The sequence below is a fragment of the Aspergillus ochraceoroseus genome (genome assembly GCF_002846915.1).
Source record: "Aspergillus ochraceoroseus IBT 24754 chromosome Unknown P175scaffold_8, whole genome shotgun sequence".
NCBI classification, from domain to species: Eukaryota; Fungi; Ascomycota; class Eurotiomycetes; order Eurotiales; family Aspergillaceae; genus Aspergillus; species Aspergillus ochraceoroseus.
The window spans coordinates 113,389-128,041 of record NW_024468483.1 but is presented as its reverse complement, the minus strand read 5'-3'; the positions used below and the strand labels follow the sequence as shown (position 1 = coordinate 128,041).

General features: G+C 49.1%; 7 protein-coding genes across 7 annotated transcripts; 3 read left to right on the top strand and 4 right to left on the bottom strand.

Moving 5' to 3' along the window:
• Nucleotides 1-175: 175 nt before the first annotated feature.
• P175DRAFT_0559887 (glycoside hydrolase family 76 protein) lies at nt 176-1,803 on the top strand (the record flags this gene model as incomplete). Its single annotated transcript, XM_040900947.1, has 4 exons — nt 176-306; nt 387-631; nt 688-1,137; nt 1,228-1,803. The coding sequence occupies exons 1-4, from the start codon at nt 216-218 to the stop codon at nt 1,801-1,803; spliced, it is 1,362 nt and encodes a 453-aa protein (XP_040749370.1). The 5' UTR covers nt 176-215.
• Nucleotides 1,804-2,231: 428 nt separating this feature from the next.
• On the top strand, nt 2,232-4,196 carry P175DRAFT_0518422 (uncharacterized protein; the record flags this gene model as incomplete). Its single annotated transcript, XM_040899053.1, has 6 exons — nt 2,232-2,301; nt 2,329-2,541; nt 2,623-3,140; nt 3,223-3,384; nt 3,465-4,041; nt 4,153-4,196. The coding sequence occupies 6 exons, from the start codon at nt 2,232-2,234 to the stop codon at nt 4,194-4,196; spliced, it is 1,584 nt and encodes a 527-aa protein (XP_040749369.1).
• A 3-nt stretch (nt 4,197-4,199) lies between these two features.
• P175DRAFT_0503871 (tautomerase family protein) lies at nt 4,200-5,121 on the bottom strand. Its single transcript, XM_040897713.1, has one exon. The coding sequence runs from the start codon at nt 4,889-4,891 to the stop codon at nt 4,469-4,471; it is 423 nt and encodes a 140-aa protein (XP_040749368.1). The 5' UTR covers nt 4,892-5,121; the 3' UTR covers nt 4,200-4,468.
• Nucleotide 5,122: 1 nt separating this feature from the next.
• On the top strand, nt 5,123-6,480 carry P175DRAFT_0344138 (putative 3-beta hydroxysteroid dehydrogenase/isomerase). The gene is made up of 2 exons (XM_040892895.1): nt 5,123-5,702; nt 5,771-6,480. Exons 1-2 carry the CDS (start codon nt 5,282-5,284, stop codon nt 6,352-6,354), a joined length of 1,005 nt encoding a protein of 334 aa, XP_040749367.1. The 5' UTR covers nt 5,123-5,281; the 3' UTR covers nt 6,355-6,480.
• Nucleotides 6,383-7,838, bottom strand: P175DRAFT_0444124 (bZIP transcription factor; the record flags this gene model as incomplete). The annotated part of the gene is made up of 3 exons (XM_040894216.1): nt 6,383-6,480; nt 6,541-7,603; nt 7,665-7,838. The coding sequence occupies 3 exons, from the start codon at nt 7,836-7,838 to the stop codon at nt 6,383-6,385; spliced, it is 1,335 nt and encodes a 444-aa protein (XP_040749366.1).
• A 487-nt stretch (nt 7,839-8,325) lies between these two features.
• Nucleotides 8,326-10,060, bottom strand: P175DRAFT_0484891 (LysM peptidoglycan-binding domain-containing protein). Its single transcript, XM_040895584.1, has 3 exons — nt 10,011-10,060; nt 9,746-9,936; nt 8,326-9,673 (listed from the first exon to the last, which is right to left on the bottom strand). The coding sequence occupies exons 1-3, from the start codon at nt 10,026-10,028 to the stop codon at nt 8,608-8,610; spliced, it is 1,275 nt and encodes a 424-aa protein (XP_040749365.1). The 5' UTR covers nt 10,029-10,060; the 3' UTR covers nt 8,326-8,607.
• A 1,944-nt stretch (nt 10,061-12,004) lies between these two features.
• Nucleotides 12,005-14,381, bottom strand: P175DRAFT_0444386 (uncharacterized protein; the record flags this gene model as incomplete). Its single annotated transcript, XM_040894229.1, has 7 exons — nt 12,005-12,349; nt 12,413-13,323; nt 13,391-13,719; nt 13,789-13,836; nt 13,964-14,090; nt 14,137-14,240; nt 14,311-14,381. 7 exons carry the CDS (start codon nt 14,379-14,381, stop codon nt 12,005-12,007), a joined length of 1,935 nt encoding a protein of 644 aa, XP_040749364.1.
• Between the last annotated feature and the right edge of the window lie 272 nt (nt 14,382-14,653).

Sequence of the window (14,653 nt, the reverse complement as noted above, 5' to 3'; positions counted from 1 at the left end):
GCTAAGGAGTTTGTATATAGTAACAAGATGGAAGCTGACGATGCTTTTGAGCGGACGCTGACGTTTACTTCTCCACCTGCAGCGGCGAATCAAATTAGTCCCGGATAGTCTCTGCTTTCTTTTCAAGATATCCTTATCCTCGCTCGCGTGCAGACTCATATTCTACTCGACATGGCTTTCCTACGGCTGGTCTGCAAAGAATTTAGTTGACAAGCATGCTCCATCCGCTCAACTTACGAGGGGCGCTTGCGCTTCTGGCCCTAATTAAAACGGTCGGTGCCATTGATATCAACATCAACGATACAGGTACGATTTTACCCTCGATGATATACAGAGAGAGAGGTATTTCCGGGTGGATTGACAATGATAACACTGGACAAATACAGAATCTATAAAGCAAGCCGCTAGCCTCAGTGCCTATGGATCTATGACTTGGTATACCGGTAATGATACCGGTGGGATCCCAGGGGCCTTCCCAGATAAATGGTGGGAAGGTGCTGCTCTTTTCACCAGTCTCCTACTCTACTGGCACTACACTGGAGATGACACGTACAATCCGCAGGTCAAACAGGGGATGCAGTGGCAAGCTGGAGACGGTGACTACATGCCTAGTAACTATAGTAGTTGGATTGTACGCTGCCCTAGCTTTTATATTCGCGCGCGCCAGCGGCACTCATTGTTCTCTAGGGCAACGACGACCAAGTTTTCTGGGGCCTTGCCGCCATGACCGCGGCGGAGATCAAACTGCCGGATGTGAGTGATGGATATTCGTGGTTATCACTTGCGCAGGGCGTCTTTAATACCCAGGCTGCGCGATGGGATACCTCGACATGTGGAGGGGGCTTGCGATGGCAAATTTATAACTATGAGGCGGGATATACAATGAAGAATTCGATTTCGAATGCGGGTCTGTTCCAATTATCAGCACGGCTGGCACGATATACGAACAACGCGACGTATGCCAAGTGGGCTGAGAAAGTCTGGGACTGGTGTGTCTCATCCCCGTTGGTGAATAACGAGACGTGGAATGTGGCCGATTCAACCAATATTGAAAACGACTGTACCACCAAGGGCAATACGCAGTGGACGTATAATTATGGTGCCTTTATAATGGGGGCTGCATACATGTATAACTATGTATGTTCCGCGCCTATGGCACCAATGCCAACTACCCTGCTGCTTTTCTGTTGGTTCCGGAATACCTAACTAAAGATCCTGTCTTGATAGACCGAGAAGGCCCGGTGGAAAACCGCTGTGGATGGACTCCTTAACGCATTGTTCGACGGATTCTTCCCCGAGAAATATGGAGGCAACATCATCCGAGAGCTTTGTGAACCCGACGAAAGCTGTAACGATAATGAAATTCTGTTCCGTGGCCTCACCACTGGATGGTTGGGGTTTACCGCGCTGTTGGTCCCTTCAACGTATGATAGCATCCTACCGAAACTAAAAGCTTCTGCCGAGGCGGCCGCCAAATCCTGCAGTGGAATGAGTAACAACACCTGTGGTGTCCGTTGGTATCAGTCAAAATGGGATGGGGAGGTTGGAATGGAGGAACAGATCATCGCTACTGACGTCCTGTCATCGGTCCTGATCATGGAGGATGGCGCTGAGGCCCCAGTGACAGCCACCACCGGTGGTAACAGTACCAGTGATCCCTCGTCTGGCACAAAAGACAAATCTGAGACTAAAACGACCCTCAGGACCATTACAACTGGTGACAAAGCAGGGGCTGCGATTCTGACGATTGTTTTTGCTTTCAGTTGGGCAGGTATGATTGCTTGGTTGATCATGGGCGAGTAAATTGGGCTTTTACGGTAGATATAGCACACACTCTCTCTATATAGACATAAATTTCTCTTCTAGCCTCCAGTAACACTACGCTGGATCCTTTTCTTTTCTTTTCTTTTCTTTTTGGTATATTTTTTTAGATTGATTCATCCATTTATGCGCTAGTTAACTCTATGTACCCGGGGAAGGCTTCGGGCCACTCAATTAATTGGTGTATATATAGTACGTACCCTCATCGTCGCAATCCTACTTGCTGAGAGCCAACCGAGGGCATATTGACTAACTCCATTATGCCAAATATCTTCCCACTGTGGGGAATTGTGATTTCCGTAATGTTCCGTTTTTATGATCAGATAACGATTTTGCATCTCCCCCTCTGCCCCTCAGTATGCTTTGCAAGGCTGTGAATCAACATCACATATTCTTCTTACTTCGTCGGAATGGTGGCCGACGATGATTCCCCCCTTCTTCGCGACCACGAAAGATCAGAGTATGGCACCTTGGGCGAAGGTTCGTTGGTGCCGACTGCACAAGGAGGTGCCTCATTTAACGCCAATCTGGGCACAGTAGAGGCATTCGGGATCATAATCAGCATCGTGATCGGGAGCGGCATTTTCACCTCCCCAGGATCAATTGATGCCAATGTCCCATCACCAGGGGCTGCGCTTGTCGTCTGGCTAGTGGGAGGGATACTGGCCTGGACGGGGGCCGCGACAATGGCAGAGCTCGGGACCGCGATTCCTGGAGAAGGTCAGTCTGTCCCATGGCATGACATGCCTATATATATGTGCGTCAAATGTACTAAAGAAAGTTGGCACGCGCACTATCCAGGAGGTGTCCAGCCCTATCTTCAGTACATTTTTGGAGAGGTTTTTGGGTTTCTCGCAGCTTGGACTTGGATCATTGCAGTCGTTCCGGCCTCCCTGGCAATTCTAAGCATAGCGTTTGTCGAGAGCATCTACTCTGCAGCTGGTATCACGGACCAATCCGGAGGAGTGGCACATAAGTTCCTCGCAATTTCTGTCCTGCTCGTCGTTGGTATGGCGAATTCGATCAGTACACAGTTTAGTACCCGGCTCAACACGGCCTTTGTCACCACCAAGTTTATAGCAATCTGCCTAATTGTGGCGGCGGGCATCATTGTCGTCCTGGCTCACATTTCTGGCCAACCCGGAAATCCAGATCCACAGCCACAGGACTGGTTGACAAGACCTTGGTTCCACTCGAGAAATCTTGTCAGGCCAGATGGAACCGAGCTTGACTGGAGCAAGGTGGATGGCTGGGAGATGCTAGGCCATTTTTCTACGGCTCTCTACGGTGCACTGTGGGCTTACTCTGGATGGGACAAGGTATGTATCCGTCAACTCTGGCCTAGGAGGTTCAAGCCGATCTGCGCAATGCGGATATAGTATTGATCACACATATATCAAGGCAATTTATATTAGCGCTGAGCTTTCCGCGCCGGCTTCTCAACTTCCGCGTGCTATCAATGCCGCACTTCCTATCATTATTGTCAGCTTTGTCGCGGTGAACGCCGCGTATTATATTATGCTTCCATGGAACGCCATTTCCATGACGGATAGTGTGGCAGTGGTATGCAGTCCCTTGGCTAGCAGAGGGGGAAAAAAAAATGGACGATAAAGGGAGAAATTGTCATGCTAATGCTCCCTCAGACGTCATTCACTCACCTTTTCGGGCCCCAAGTGGGCATTGCAATGGCTGGTCTCATTTGCCTAGTGATGGCCGGCTCCTTACTGGGAAGCTCCTTTGTTGCCAGCCGTATGGTAGTCGCAGCCGCGAATTCCCACTGGCTACCGAAATCCCTTGCGAGTGTTGGAGGCATCGGGCTGCAATCCCACGAAAACCGGGACTCAAGCCCTTCGTCCGCGTCCGGGCCATTGCCGGCTTCGTCAGATGCACCGGTTAATGCGATCATCTTTTCCACTACATGTACAATCGTGTACATTGCGTTTGGGAATTTCCGGCCGCTGATGACTTTGAATGGCTTGGCTGAGTATACGTTCTTCTTTCTGACAATGGTTGGGGCTCTTGTCTTACGAGTTCGGGAGCCAAGTCTTCACCGACCGTATAAACCTCTTGTGATTATCCCCGTGGTGTTTGCTCTGGTCAGCGGATTTGTGGTTATACGAGGCGCGATATTTGCCCCTTTGCAGGCGGCTGTGCTTGCCGTGATCTGGTTGGTAGGATTTACGTTCCACTGGCTCAGGAAGCGATGGCTGGAGCGACAGGGTTAGCCGTGTATAGGGGACATCTTCAGGATCAGGCTCAAGGTATTATTATTGTGCAAGGGAAAGTTTGTCAAGAGAAATAAGAATTACTTCTATAATCGACATGTTCTAGAAACCTTGATAGAAATTTCGCAGGACCTTGAGTATATCAAATAGCAAGTCGTTTTACTAGTGAAATAGCTATGTCTCCTGGAGTGAGTCCGAATGAATATCTTATCTTGAAAAATATATCAAGATATTATAGTCTAGCCAGCCGATGCATGCTGTACGTACGCGCAGGAATGGCTTGGTGGTTGAAGATTCTCCCGAGATACTGGATGTATAACAATCTTATAAATGACTAGCAGTATCACCAACACGAACAATCAGTCTGCTTTCCATCATGCGTTGCAATGGGATTCTCAAAATAATCCAAGGCCCATGGCAACTCAAAGCTTAACCGCCTTGTTTATTCTAGCCCACTCCCTCTCTTCGTCCGAACCAGCCGGCGGAGGTACAAGCCCGTTTATCTTCCAGAGGTTTCTTGGGGTTTCCGTCACAAAGTACTCCCATTCCAGTTCTTTTGGTTGGAAGGTGGGTGTTAAAATACCATCAACCGCCCCGAGGAATCGTTGAGCTTGCGCCTCGGTGGTCATGGTGCGCGCAAGATGGTAAATGGTCAGCGTGACATGGGCACGGTCTTTCTCGCCTCCAATAAATGAGGATGCGTAAGGGAGCTCGAAGAATTGAACTTGGACGTAAAAGGCTGGTAAACCGAAGCCAACATACAGCTGCGTGATCGTCTGGGCCAGTTTCTCCTTTTCGTCGTTGGAGAAGACGTTCGGATCGTGATGGATCAGCCAGAGGGGCATCGTGGATTCAATCAAGCGTGAAGAGGTAGTGCATACCATTTGTTTTTTGACTGGTGAGAGAATATAAAGCATGGGTCACTTATCTGAGGACTCGGTCTATCACCTTTTTATATTCTGAACCACAGAATAAACTAGCACCCGGCACGCCACGTCTAATCCGGAAGAACACTAATCATTATCATTTCCCCAGGGAGTTCGCATATATCAGTAATCAAGTATCAGAGATTGTGTTTCTGGCAGGGGATCACTCGATTGATCACTAATACAACATTCAATGAATAGTGCTCTCAGGCAGTGAATGATAGGGCTCTGTGTTACTATAAGAATGCGCTGATGTTCAACTCCCCATACTTATCCTAGTTCAACTTCAACAAGACAAAAGCATACATCATGCCTAGTGGTCTAATTTTCATTACCGGCGCCACCGGGTTCATTGGCAGTGCTACGGCTCTTGAAGCTCTGAAACATGGCTATCGTCTACGTATCAGCGTTCGAAAGGAATCCCAGATCCCGAAGCTCAGGACTCTGCTGTCGGACTTCGAGTCTGCAATTGAATTTGTACTTGTTCCCGATATTACCAAAGAGTCTGCTTTCATAGGAACGCTCGATGGGGTCAACTATGTGCTTCATCTTGCCTCGCCGATCCCGAGTGGCACAGACAAAGAATCATACTTTGCCCCTGCAGTCAAAGGGACAACATCGATTTTAAGGGAAGCCGCGAAGACTCCGACAGTCAAAAGGGTAGTGATTACTTCGTCCATTGCAGCTCTGATTCCAATCAAGGGAATTCCGGATGGTGGGGTCATTAAAGGTGAGATACCCAGCTCGCTTTCCTCGATGACTATCAAAGACCAAGTTAGCTGACACCGAGCCTTACAGAGAACAACGGTTGGGATCTTACGGTTGAGGACAACGACAGTTTTCCAGGGGAGAATGACGAAGCCACCGCAATAAACCTGTACCATGCCTCCAAGCTACTGGCGAACAACGCAAGCTGGGATTTCCAAAGACAAGTAAACCCAACCTTTGATCTTGTTACAATCCATCCAGCCTTTGTGTTTGGGCATAATCCGATGCAAGCTACCCCAGAGGAGATAAAAGGTACTACCAACGGGCTCTTGTTCGGATCCATTATGGCCGGCATTCCAATGGGGACTATCACAGCAGTGCACATTAGTGATGTGGCCGAGGCTCATATAAAGGCACTGGATGAAAAGGTGCCTGGGGGATCCAAATACTTACTGGCCGGGGAGAAATCGCAGTGGAAAGAGGTGGCGGCAATTGTGAAGGAGAAATACCCTACCTGTGGGGCCAAAATCACAGAGGAAATCACAGGAACCTCCTGGCCAGTCGATACTTCGAAGGCTGAGAGAGAGCTGGGGATCCAGTGGCGGTCGTTGGGAGAGATTGTGAAGGAGGTGATGGATCAGCAGTTAGGACTGCGCCAGAAAGCAAAGGTCTAGGCAACCTGGGAGCTCATCGCATATCTAGCTAGCAAAGAGGCCAGGCAAACTTCAATATAAAGCTCTCCACGTCGCGTCTGCGGAACCCAACCACACGGCCCAGACAGACAGCATTCCGGCTTAACCCTATGTCAAGTTAGCTGTAGCCACGCGTAGGTCGGCCTCCCCCGGGGCAATTCAACTTACATCTAGCCAATTTATGTTCATCAACGATTAATGTAGGAGACTGTAAGTCCGCACTCAGCATGTTTTGGTGGGGGGTTTGGCTTGCACCCAGTGCAGTTACTTGTTCGCTAGAATTCCTGTTCCACAAAATAACCCCATTGGCCTCGAGGAAACCCTCTACGTCCTCCGTATCAAACCATACCTCGTCGTTATCTTCACATCGAGCTTGATTTAGATATGTCTTCAACTGGATTGGACTTGTCGCTGGAAGCAGCTTGCGCGGGTAATGAGAGCCTGCGCCACCGAGGCTGAACGTTGGAATGCTCCATTCCTCGAAGACGTCAGGAGACCCCGATCGATCTACAAGAGTGCTAAAATAGCCTATTAATTGTTCGCGGCTCATCATCGTCATGAGAAACCCAAACGTGTAGGAGAACTTTGAATCGGGCACTGTGAAATCCTTCAGGTAGTGAAGGGCACGCTGGACGCACACCCAGTGGAGTCGCTCGGAAAAAAAAGGGCTGCGAGGACCATATAAAGATGGTGACCTAATATAGGGTATTTCCGCCGGCGGCGTAGGAGCCTCTACAGGTGTTGGTGGATGAGTAGGAAGCTCATCAAACCCCGCGGGGAATAAAACTGATGCATCATTGGGCTCCGAAGTCAGGCGTGAAGGGCTGCTGTCAACATTCAGCGCGCCCATAGCCTCCATACCGATTGTGTCTCTAGGTATCGAGTTTGTGCATGCGGTGGAAACCGACCCTAATAAAGTTGACCTCAGCTCCGGTCCGGAATTTTCTGGCTTGTCGAAAGTTTCCCTGCTGGTCTCCATCTCTGGCGGTTCAGTTGCTTTATTTGCTAATAGCACAAAACTCTTAGTTGCCTCTTGGAGAGAGTGTGTTACTTCAGGGAACGTCTTTAACACCCCAGATTGCATCAGGGTGTCACTAAACCTGAGAAATATTTGGCTGAGATTCTCGACCGCATCTTCCAGTTGACCGATCTGCGCCTTGAGCTGGGATAAAGTTGCTTCTTGCCGGGCACGGTACGCGCGCTGGGCGAGACGAATTTGCGTACGGCGTCTCTAATTATTTGGTCAACCAAAGCGGGATACAAGAATAAGAAAGGTAGGTGGAGATCTCTACCTCAGCAGCTGTCTCCGGGTTAGCTGTATTCTTCTGACGGCCTCTCTTCCGGCGCGGTTGACTAGTGGCTTGTGCAGTGACCGCTGGCTGAGATCCTGGGCCATCCTTTTCTCGACCATTTCCATCAAGATACCCGACTCCTAGAGGGATTGTGGCTATTCCTGCGGTTTCCATCGAGGCAAAGTTTCTATTGGTTGCAGCGTGGTGGATAGCTGTCATGCTTAATCTCAGGCAAGTAACAGAACTTCACCCAGTGCGGCGGAATGGCTTTTATTGTTACAGCAACCGTAAGCTACCGGCCAGACGAGACCTCGGTATGGATGGCATATCGTGTTGGTGGCAGAGGAGAGGGCCTATCGAATCGTAAGTAGGAATTCAATGACCAAATCATACATCGGAATGATCAATAATCAGTACGAGGATGATCACTAATCTAAATCCCGAAGGTACCCATAGTCCAAAGACAGAGCTTGAGTATTCTTTTTACTCGGGATGATCTATCGATCCCGTAACCTATTCCCCTTAATATTAATATAGTAATCATACTTACCGTCATATTATTATTTGATAAAACTGAAATGAAAGAAGGTTGGGTGGATGATGCGATGGGATGGAATTGGGCCTTCATTCATCGGCCCCAAGGGAGCGGGCAGAAAGGGTTGCATCTCTATCGGCTTTAATCTCGATTACTATCTTAATACAGAAATTTCGGCTACAATGGGTAGTAGAGACATGGCAAATCCATTGATTTTATCGGTTCATAAATTCATCACAAAGAAGTCAAGATGACAGGGCAGTCTAGCTACATCACTGTCGACAATTTTTTTTTTTCTTTTTTTCTTTTCACAAAAAGGCATCCTCTTGATATGTACAGTCACATGGCACAGCCTTGTCAAAAGGAAGTCACGAAAGGGAATCGAAGAGAATAGAAGAAAGAGAAGTCTTAAGCTTTGATGCAATACTGGTATCCCAGCCATAGATTCGTGCAGGCCTCATCCAGACCAGTGTTCCACTCCAGGAGCTGCGCGGCGGTAATGCCCACCTTCGCTTCGACCTTGAGACAGTAGTCACCCTCTTGGACGGTATAGTACTTCTGGCATGAGGATGTAGCGTACGGGTAAATAGGAGCGGCCGTAGAGGAGGCGGACGAAGAGGACGCCACAGAAGTGGCAGTGGTGGAGGAGGGTGTGGTACTGGTCGTGGCAGGAATAGGAACGACAGTAGCAGTGACTGTGGTAATAGACGTGGTTGTGGATGTGCTGGTGACTGTGGTTGTGCTAGTGGTGGGTGCTGCGGTGGTGGTAGTAGCAGGAGCGGTGGTAGTAGTAGCAACAGTAGTAGTAGTAGTAGTAGTAGCAGCAACAGTAGTAGTAGCAGCAGCAACAGTCGTGGAGCTGGAGCTAGTGGTGGTAGAGTCACCCAGACCAGCATTTTCAGAGAACGCGCTACTGACGGCACTGGTAAGTTCCCCGATGGTTTCAGCGTCACAGCTACTTGCGCCCGAGCTCCATCCGGTCAGACGGTTGGCAATATCGGACACATAGCAGTGGGTTGCAATACCCTGACCGAGGTTACCAGTAGATGAGATGGAGCCAGAGTTGTACAGACGAGCGGCCTGGTAGTAGGCAGTAACACCAGTGCCAGTTGCCTTGGCCAGACACTGCTTCAGTCCGTCACCGGCAGAGGTACCTGCGGCTCCGTCGGTAATCATCTGTGTAATCTCGCTGGCCGGGCAGGGGCTCTGGACACCACTGCCACTGTTGCAAGATCCAGCGCCATCGTGACTCTGCATGAGACCGGGGTTGACGACACCGTTATCGGTGGTGGGGACGCGAACACAACCGTTGCTTTCTTGCAAGATAATGGCAAAGATGAATCGAGCATCGACACCGGAGGAGCTAGCCACAGACTTGACACCTTCAGCGATCAGTTCGATCTCATCGTCGGAGTTGTTGGCGACGTCCCACTGGGCGCATGAACTTTGCAAGATTTCCTTGTTGGCCTCAAACCTACAATACTGAGGTTAGTTTCTGCCAGGAACATAGTATAGGGAAGGGAGAGAGGGGGGGGGGGAAACGTACATCTCCTCGAAGCTCGAGTACCAGTCTTCCATCGAGGGCCAACCATCGGAAACTGCTCCGGTACCACCGAGGACACTGTAGGCGCGCTTGGGAAAGGAATGTGTGGACACTTCTGCAGCAGATTTGCTGAAGGGAGAGGACGGGATAGGAGCCCCAAAAATGAGAGTGGGCAGGCTGCCAGCAGCCAGAATCTGGAGAACGCGTAACACAAGGTCAGCAAGGGTCCGATGAAGAGAGGGGATGAGTTCTTTGGAGGATGACTTACGAAAGGAATGGTCAGCATGGTGGCTGAAGAGAAGCGCCGGGCACGAAAAGGAAGGGAATGACAGAAGTCTAGCTTACTGAAGGAAAGGAAAGAAAGAAACTCAGAACTGGGGAGAGACGAGACTCTCTTTATATTACAAGTTCTACTCTAGTATGACCATTTTCTTTTCACCGTGTGTGGGCAGAGAGTGAAGAGAGACTAAGCGGCTATTGGGGTTCCATCTTCACTCTCGGACGTGTCCAATGGAATGTGGTGATGCACCACCAAGACGCTCAATCTGAAACACGCGAACGATCGTGGCTTTGCTGTTTACGGCAATTGTGCCTGACTCGGACCACCAGAAAACGAATTCCTTGCATTCTGTTGCATTTCCTTGCCTCTCTGGTGGCGCTTTGAGGGCCCTCGGGGGCATCTCTGGATGGCGATTGGCCCTGTTAAGCCCTTCTTTCAGCGCATTCAGGAACACAATGATAATGATGATTGGGGGACTTTCAGGGAACTTCCAGGGAACTTTCAGGGGAATGATTCCTTTCTTTTTGAGTTTTGCTGGATATACAATACCTACCTAGGTAGTATTTATACAGTATGGACTTGTCTTTTGACTTGTTGATGGATCAAAGAATCGAGTATCTCGGTACCATGATTTCATTTGAAAATAGAGCTATCCAATCCAATTTTTCTGTTGATAAGTATGAATATACATCCATACTCTTGTCTCTCTCTCTCTCTCTCTCTCTCTCTTTATACTACTCCGTACACCAAAATTGACCTCTTTGGTTGGTGTTTGCGAATGCCTGAATAATCGCGGGGTTGCCTTAGGCGGTCTTAGCAGCCAAGGCATTTTTTTTTTCTTTTCTTTTATTTTTCTGTTAGCGAAAAGAAAGAATCTAACGCACAGGAAGTTAACCAACTAACTAACAAAGTACCTAATTCTAATAATCTAGGACTCCTCTGGTACAGATCTAGATGCCGTACCCAAAGATCCTCCTCTCCACCTCGTTGATCCTCCGTCACCGTTCCAAGGATGTGTTGGTCGGGCCGGACCAAGCCTGGGTCTCTAGAGGAAGCCCGAGAGAGTCCAATCAAATCCACCCAAGACTTGTTTGGGGTGATGAAATGCAAAGAATCTGAATCGGCACACCTGTCTGGCTTGAATCGAAGCAGGCGGTCTGTCCTGTAAATGATTTTCTGGACATGTGAAGGACAACTTCGGTTTAATATCGGGTATTTCATGTGCGCTTTTACGACCCAAGCATGGGAATGCCAGCTCCTAGGTTATTTCTTTGGGAGGAATGTGTCACAGGGATCGTTATTATCCATGGCATTGGTCTTGGATACAGAGCCCAGCTGGAGACTGATCCAGTTCGAATGCTCGGAGCATTATGCTGGCTAACTAACTAACTCACTAGGGAGCTTGATTTGGTTCTTTACACGCTGTACGGAGTACTCCGTTAGTGTGTTGACGTTGCCACTGGGCCCTCTAAGTAAATTCTCTGATTGCCCCACTCCTTTGTTATTCCCTTTGTTGGCCAGCGAAATTAAGGAGTGGGATTGTGAATGCATAGTAGTGAAAACCATGGTAAACAGCTTACTCAAATAGCCAAAAAAAAATCAAAATCAGTGGCTACAATTCCCTGAATTCAGAAGTCCGGAATAGTGGCTCAAATCCCCGGCTACTTGGACGTTGGTGGCGTCTGGGAAAAGGTGTATAAAGACTGGCGGGCTAGAATACCGTCGGGAACATTTAGGGATGATGGGGCCATTTCTGTAGGAAATTACGGGGAAAAAAAATACTCTTAGTCGACAGAATTATTCTCTCATTGCCAGCCTGATAGTCCAACAACGAAACTCTTGTGCGTTTGGGAAACGGGTGGAAACTCTTCGAATATACCCAGTTCGAGGCGGGCTGGAGCACATTGTATCTTCGTAACGGACTACCCTAGACAGACAAACTTTGTGGCATTTCCGTTGAATTTGGAGGCTAGTGTGGGTATTCAAATTGGATGGGAATTGGTAGAGTCAAGAATATTGTTAACCTGATCAAAATGTGTTGGGGTTGCCACTGGATCGAGTAGATGCGTATTCGCTCCGTCAAATCCCTCCAGGGGAGCGGAGAATATTTCTGATCCAAGAGCCCACGATGAAGGAGAGGCTAGATGAGACAGGGAATTTCTACGAGCAACGGGTGTTGGGCCCGTCCCCGCTCCAACGACTCCATAGTCAATCATGGACCAAAGCGCCTCTTCAACAGTGGCGTTAAGGTCCTCTGCTAAAGAATCAGCATCAAGGAGGGCCGGGAACGTCTGTGCCTGGGCATGGAATTCGCGAAGCCTGATTGCCTAAAAAAAAAAATAGTACGATGTTATTATGGGGAAAATTAGGTACAGTTGGCTTCGGCGTACCATATTCGCGGCATGCGCCCAAAAGTTGCCGAGTGACTCCAAAGTATTGACACTGTGACTGAAATGCTGTGATGGTTGCGAGGATGGAAGACCAGTCCTTGATTCCTCGGAATGGAAGACTAAAGACTCTATGCCTCCTGCGATAACAATACAATACGGGTAGAATGAAGATTGCACTAAATATCCGGATTGCGTAGCTTCGCGATGAAGGTCCAATAGTTGCCTCGCGTGATCGCTCCCTGTTTGGAGGGTACGAATTGCAAAACTTTCCGGGATCTTTGACCGAAACGGCTTCAAACGTAATCGAATTAGAAAAGGGTGGTTGAGCAAACAGTGGCATAAATGGAACAGAGTGTGGGCAAAAATAAGGTGCCCAGCCTGCGATTGAGGCGAACGCTTCGCTTCGTAGATATACCCGAAAAGGGAAGCCTGGTCCCTCTTGAAGTAGGACTCCGTGAGCAGGAGTAGAGAGTTGATGCTGGAGAATTCCGATGTCGTATCCCATGGGGGCATCCGCTCCGGGATCAGGTCCCGATGGACGTATCTTGTGCACCGTCCGAAGATTGACGCCATCAGAATCACGAGGCCGAAAGGACTGGGACTATCATTTGTCTTGGAATCCCACGAAAGCAGCTCATGCAGCGTATGGGTATTCTGCCGCTGTCCCATCATCTGGATTGACTCCTCATCGCACGGGAGCTGGACATTGCAATCATCGTCATGGATAGCTAGGGGTCGTGATTTACCACAGGAGATAAGCCTATCCAATAGATAGCCGGACCAAAACAGCCTTCGCCTCTCTTCCTGTTCGGTAAAGGAGAGAAAACCAGAGGGTTCTGCCATTAGGCGCAAATCTTGAGAAACCCGTGCCGCTAAACCGATCTTCAACCATGCAGAGCTAACTCGGCCCGCTGGAGAAATGTCAGTGTCCGTAGATTCCGCGAGAGAGGAGGGCCCAGGACACAGAAGCACACAGACCTGTATAATCCACGATTGCAAGCATATTGACTGCCTGTACTACCTCGAGATTGAGGTTATCCGCCGCCATCAGATGTTCCATAAGGACAGACATCCATGACTCCCTGGCATACACTTCGGTTGCCTCCAGTCTCTGTCCCCCGTAATATTCGTGCGATGAAAAGCGGACGGCAGAAGCTAAAACGGCCAACAGAAGACAATTGGGCAAGGTATCGGTCTCCAGTTTCTGTCGGAAGGACGCCTCTTGGATGTACGAGTACGGCTGGTTATGGACATGGACAAAGAAGGTTTCAATGACGGACTGCAATACCGGGAGCGGAGGGAGGGAACTAGTAGTAGTGAAACGGGACTTATTCAGTAATGGTCGATGGACGCAAGGCATTGTAAGCAAAACTCACAAATGTTCACTGTTGAAGCGGGGAGCGGATGGAACGGGATCCACCAGACTTGAAGGAACCCGAGAAAGGGAGATTTGATGCACAGCACTAGGTTCATGGGAGACGAATGGTCTGGGAAGATGTAGAGCGTTAGATGTGATAAAAAGCATAGCCAAGGCAATGTCTTGAGACCTACGCGGCTTGGGACAGGGATCGATCAGTCAGCTCGGCGAGGCGAGACTCAAGTCTGTTGATCCGATGCAATAACTCGGTCTGCAACACCATTAGATCAAATCCCCAGCTCCTGAAGGCATCCATAGGAACTAACATTATCCGGAGGGTATGTAGCGGGTGCCGGAGCAGGAGGACCATCGCCAATCGTCATCGAGTAGGGCTCGTAAACACACCGCTGGCGATTTCGCCGGCAATGGGAGCAAAGTGGCCGCTCTCCAGAACATTTAGTCTTCCTTCGCCTAAAAGATTAAGCCGCAGCAGTTAGTGATAAAACCCATGGCAGTGTGTAGGACGAACGGCCACACCTACCGACAGCTCGCACAAGCTTGTCGGATCCGCTTGGTGACCCCAGCATGGAGGGGGTCTGGATGGAGATCCATACCGGAATACAAGCGATTAGATAGAACTGAAATGTCGGATTATTTACCATAGGAGGGAAGGGCACATATTTAATAGAATAGCAGCGAGTTCAAGGAAGAAGGAAAACGGCAAGGCGGGTGCGGGGGGGTGTGGATATCATAATAAAGACCGCGGCACTAACAGCGCATCTTCTCCATATCTTAGTTATTAACCTGATTTACTCCGCATTCTTTGGTGATGGTGAATTACTACAAATAGTAAAGTGTGCCTATAAAGATCCTCTATGCTACTG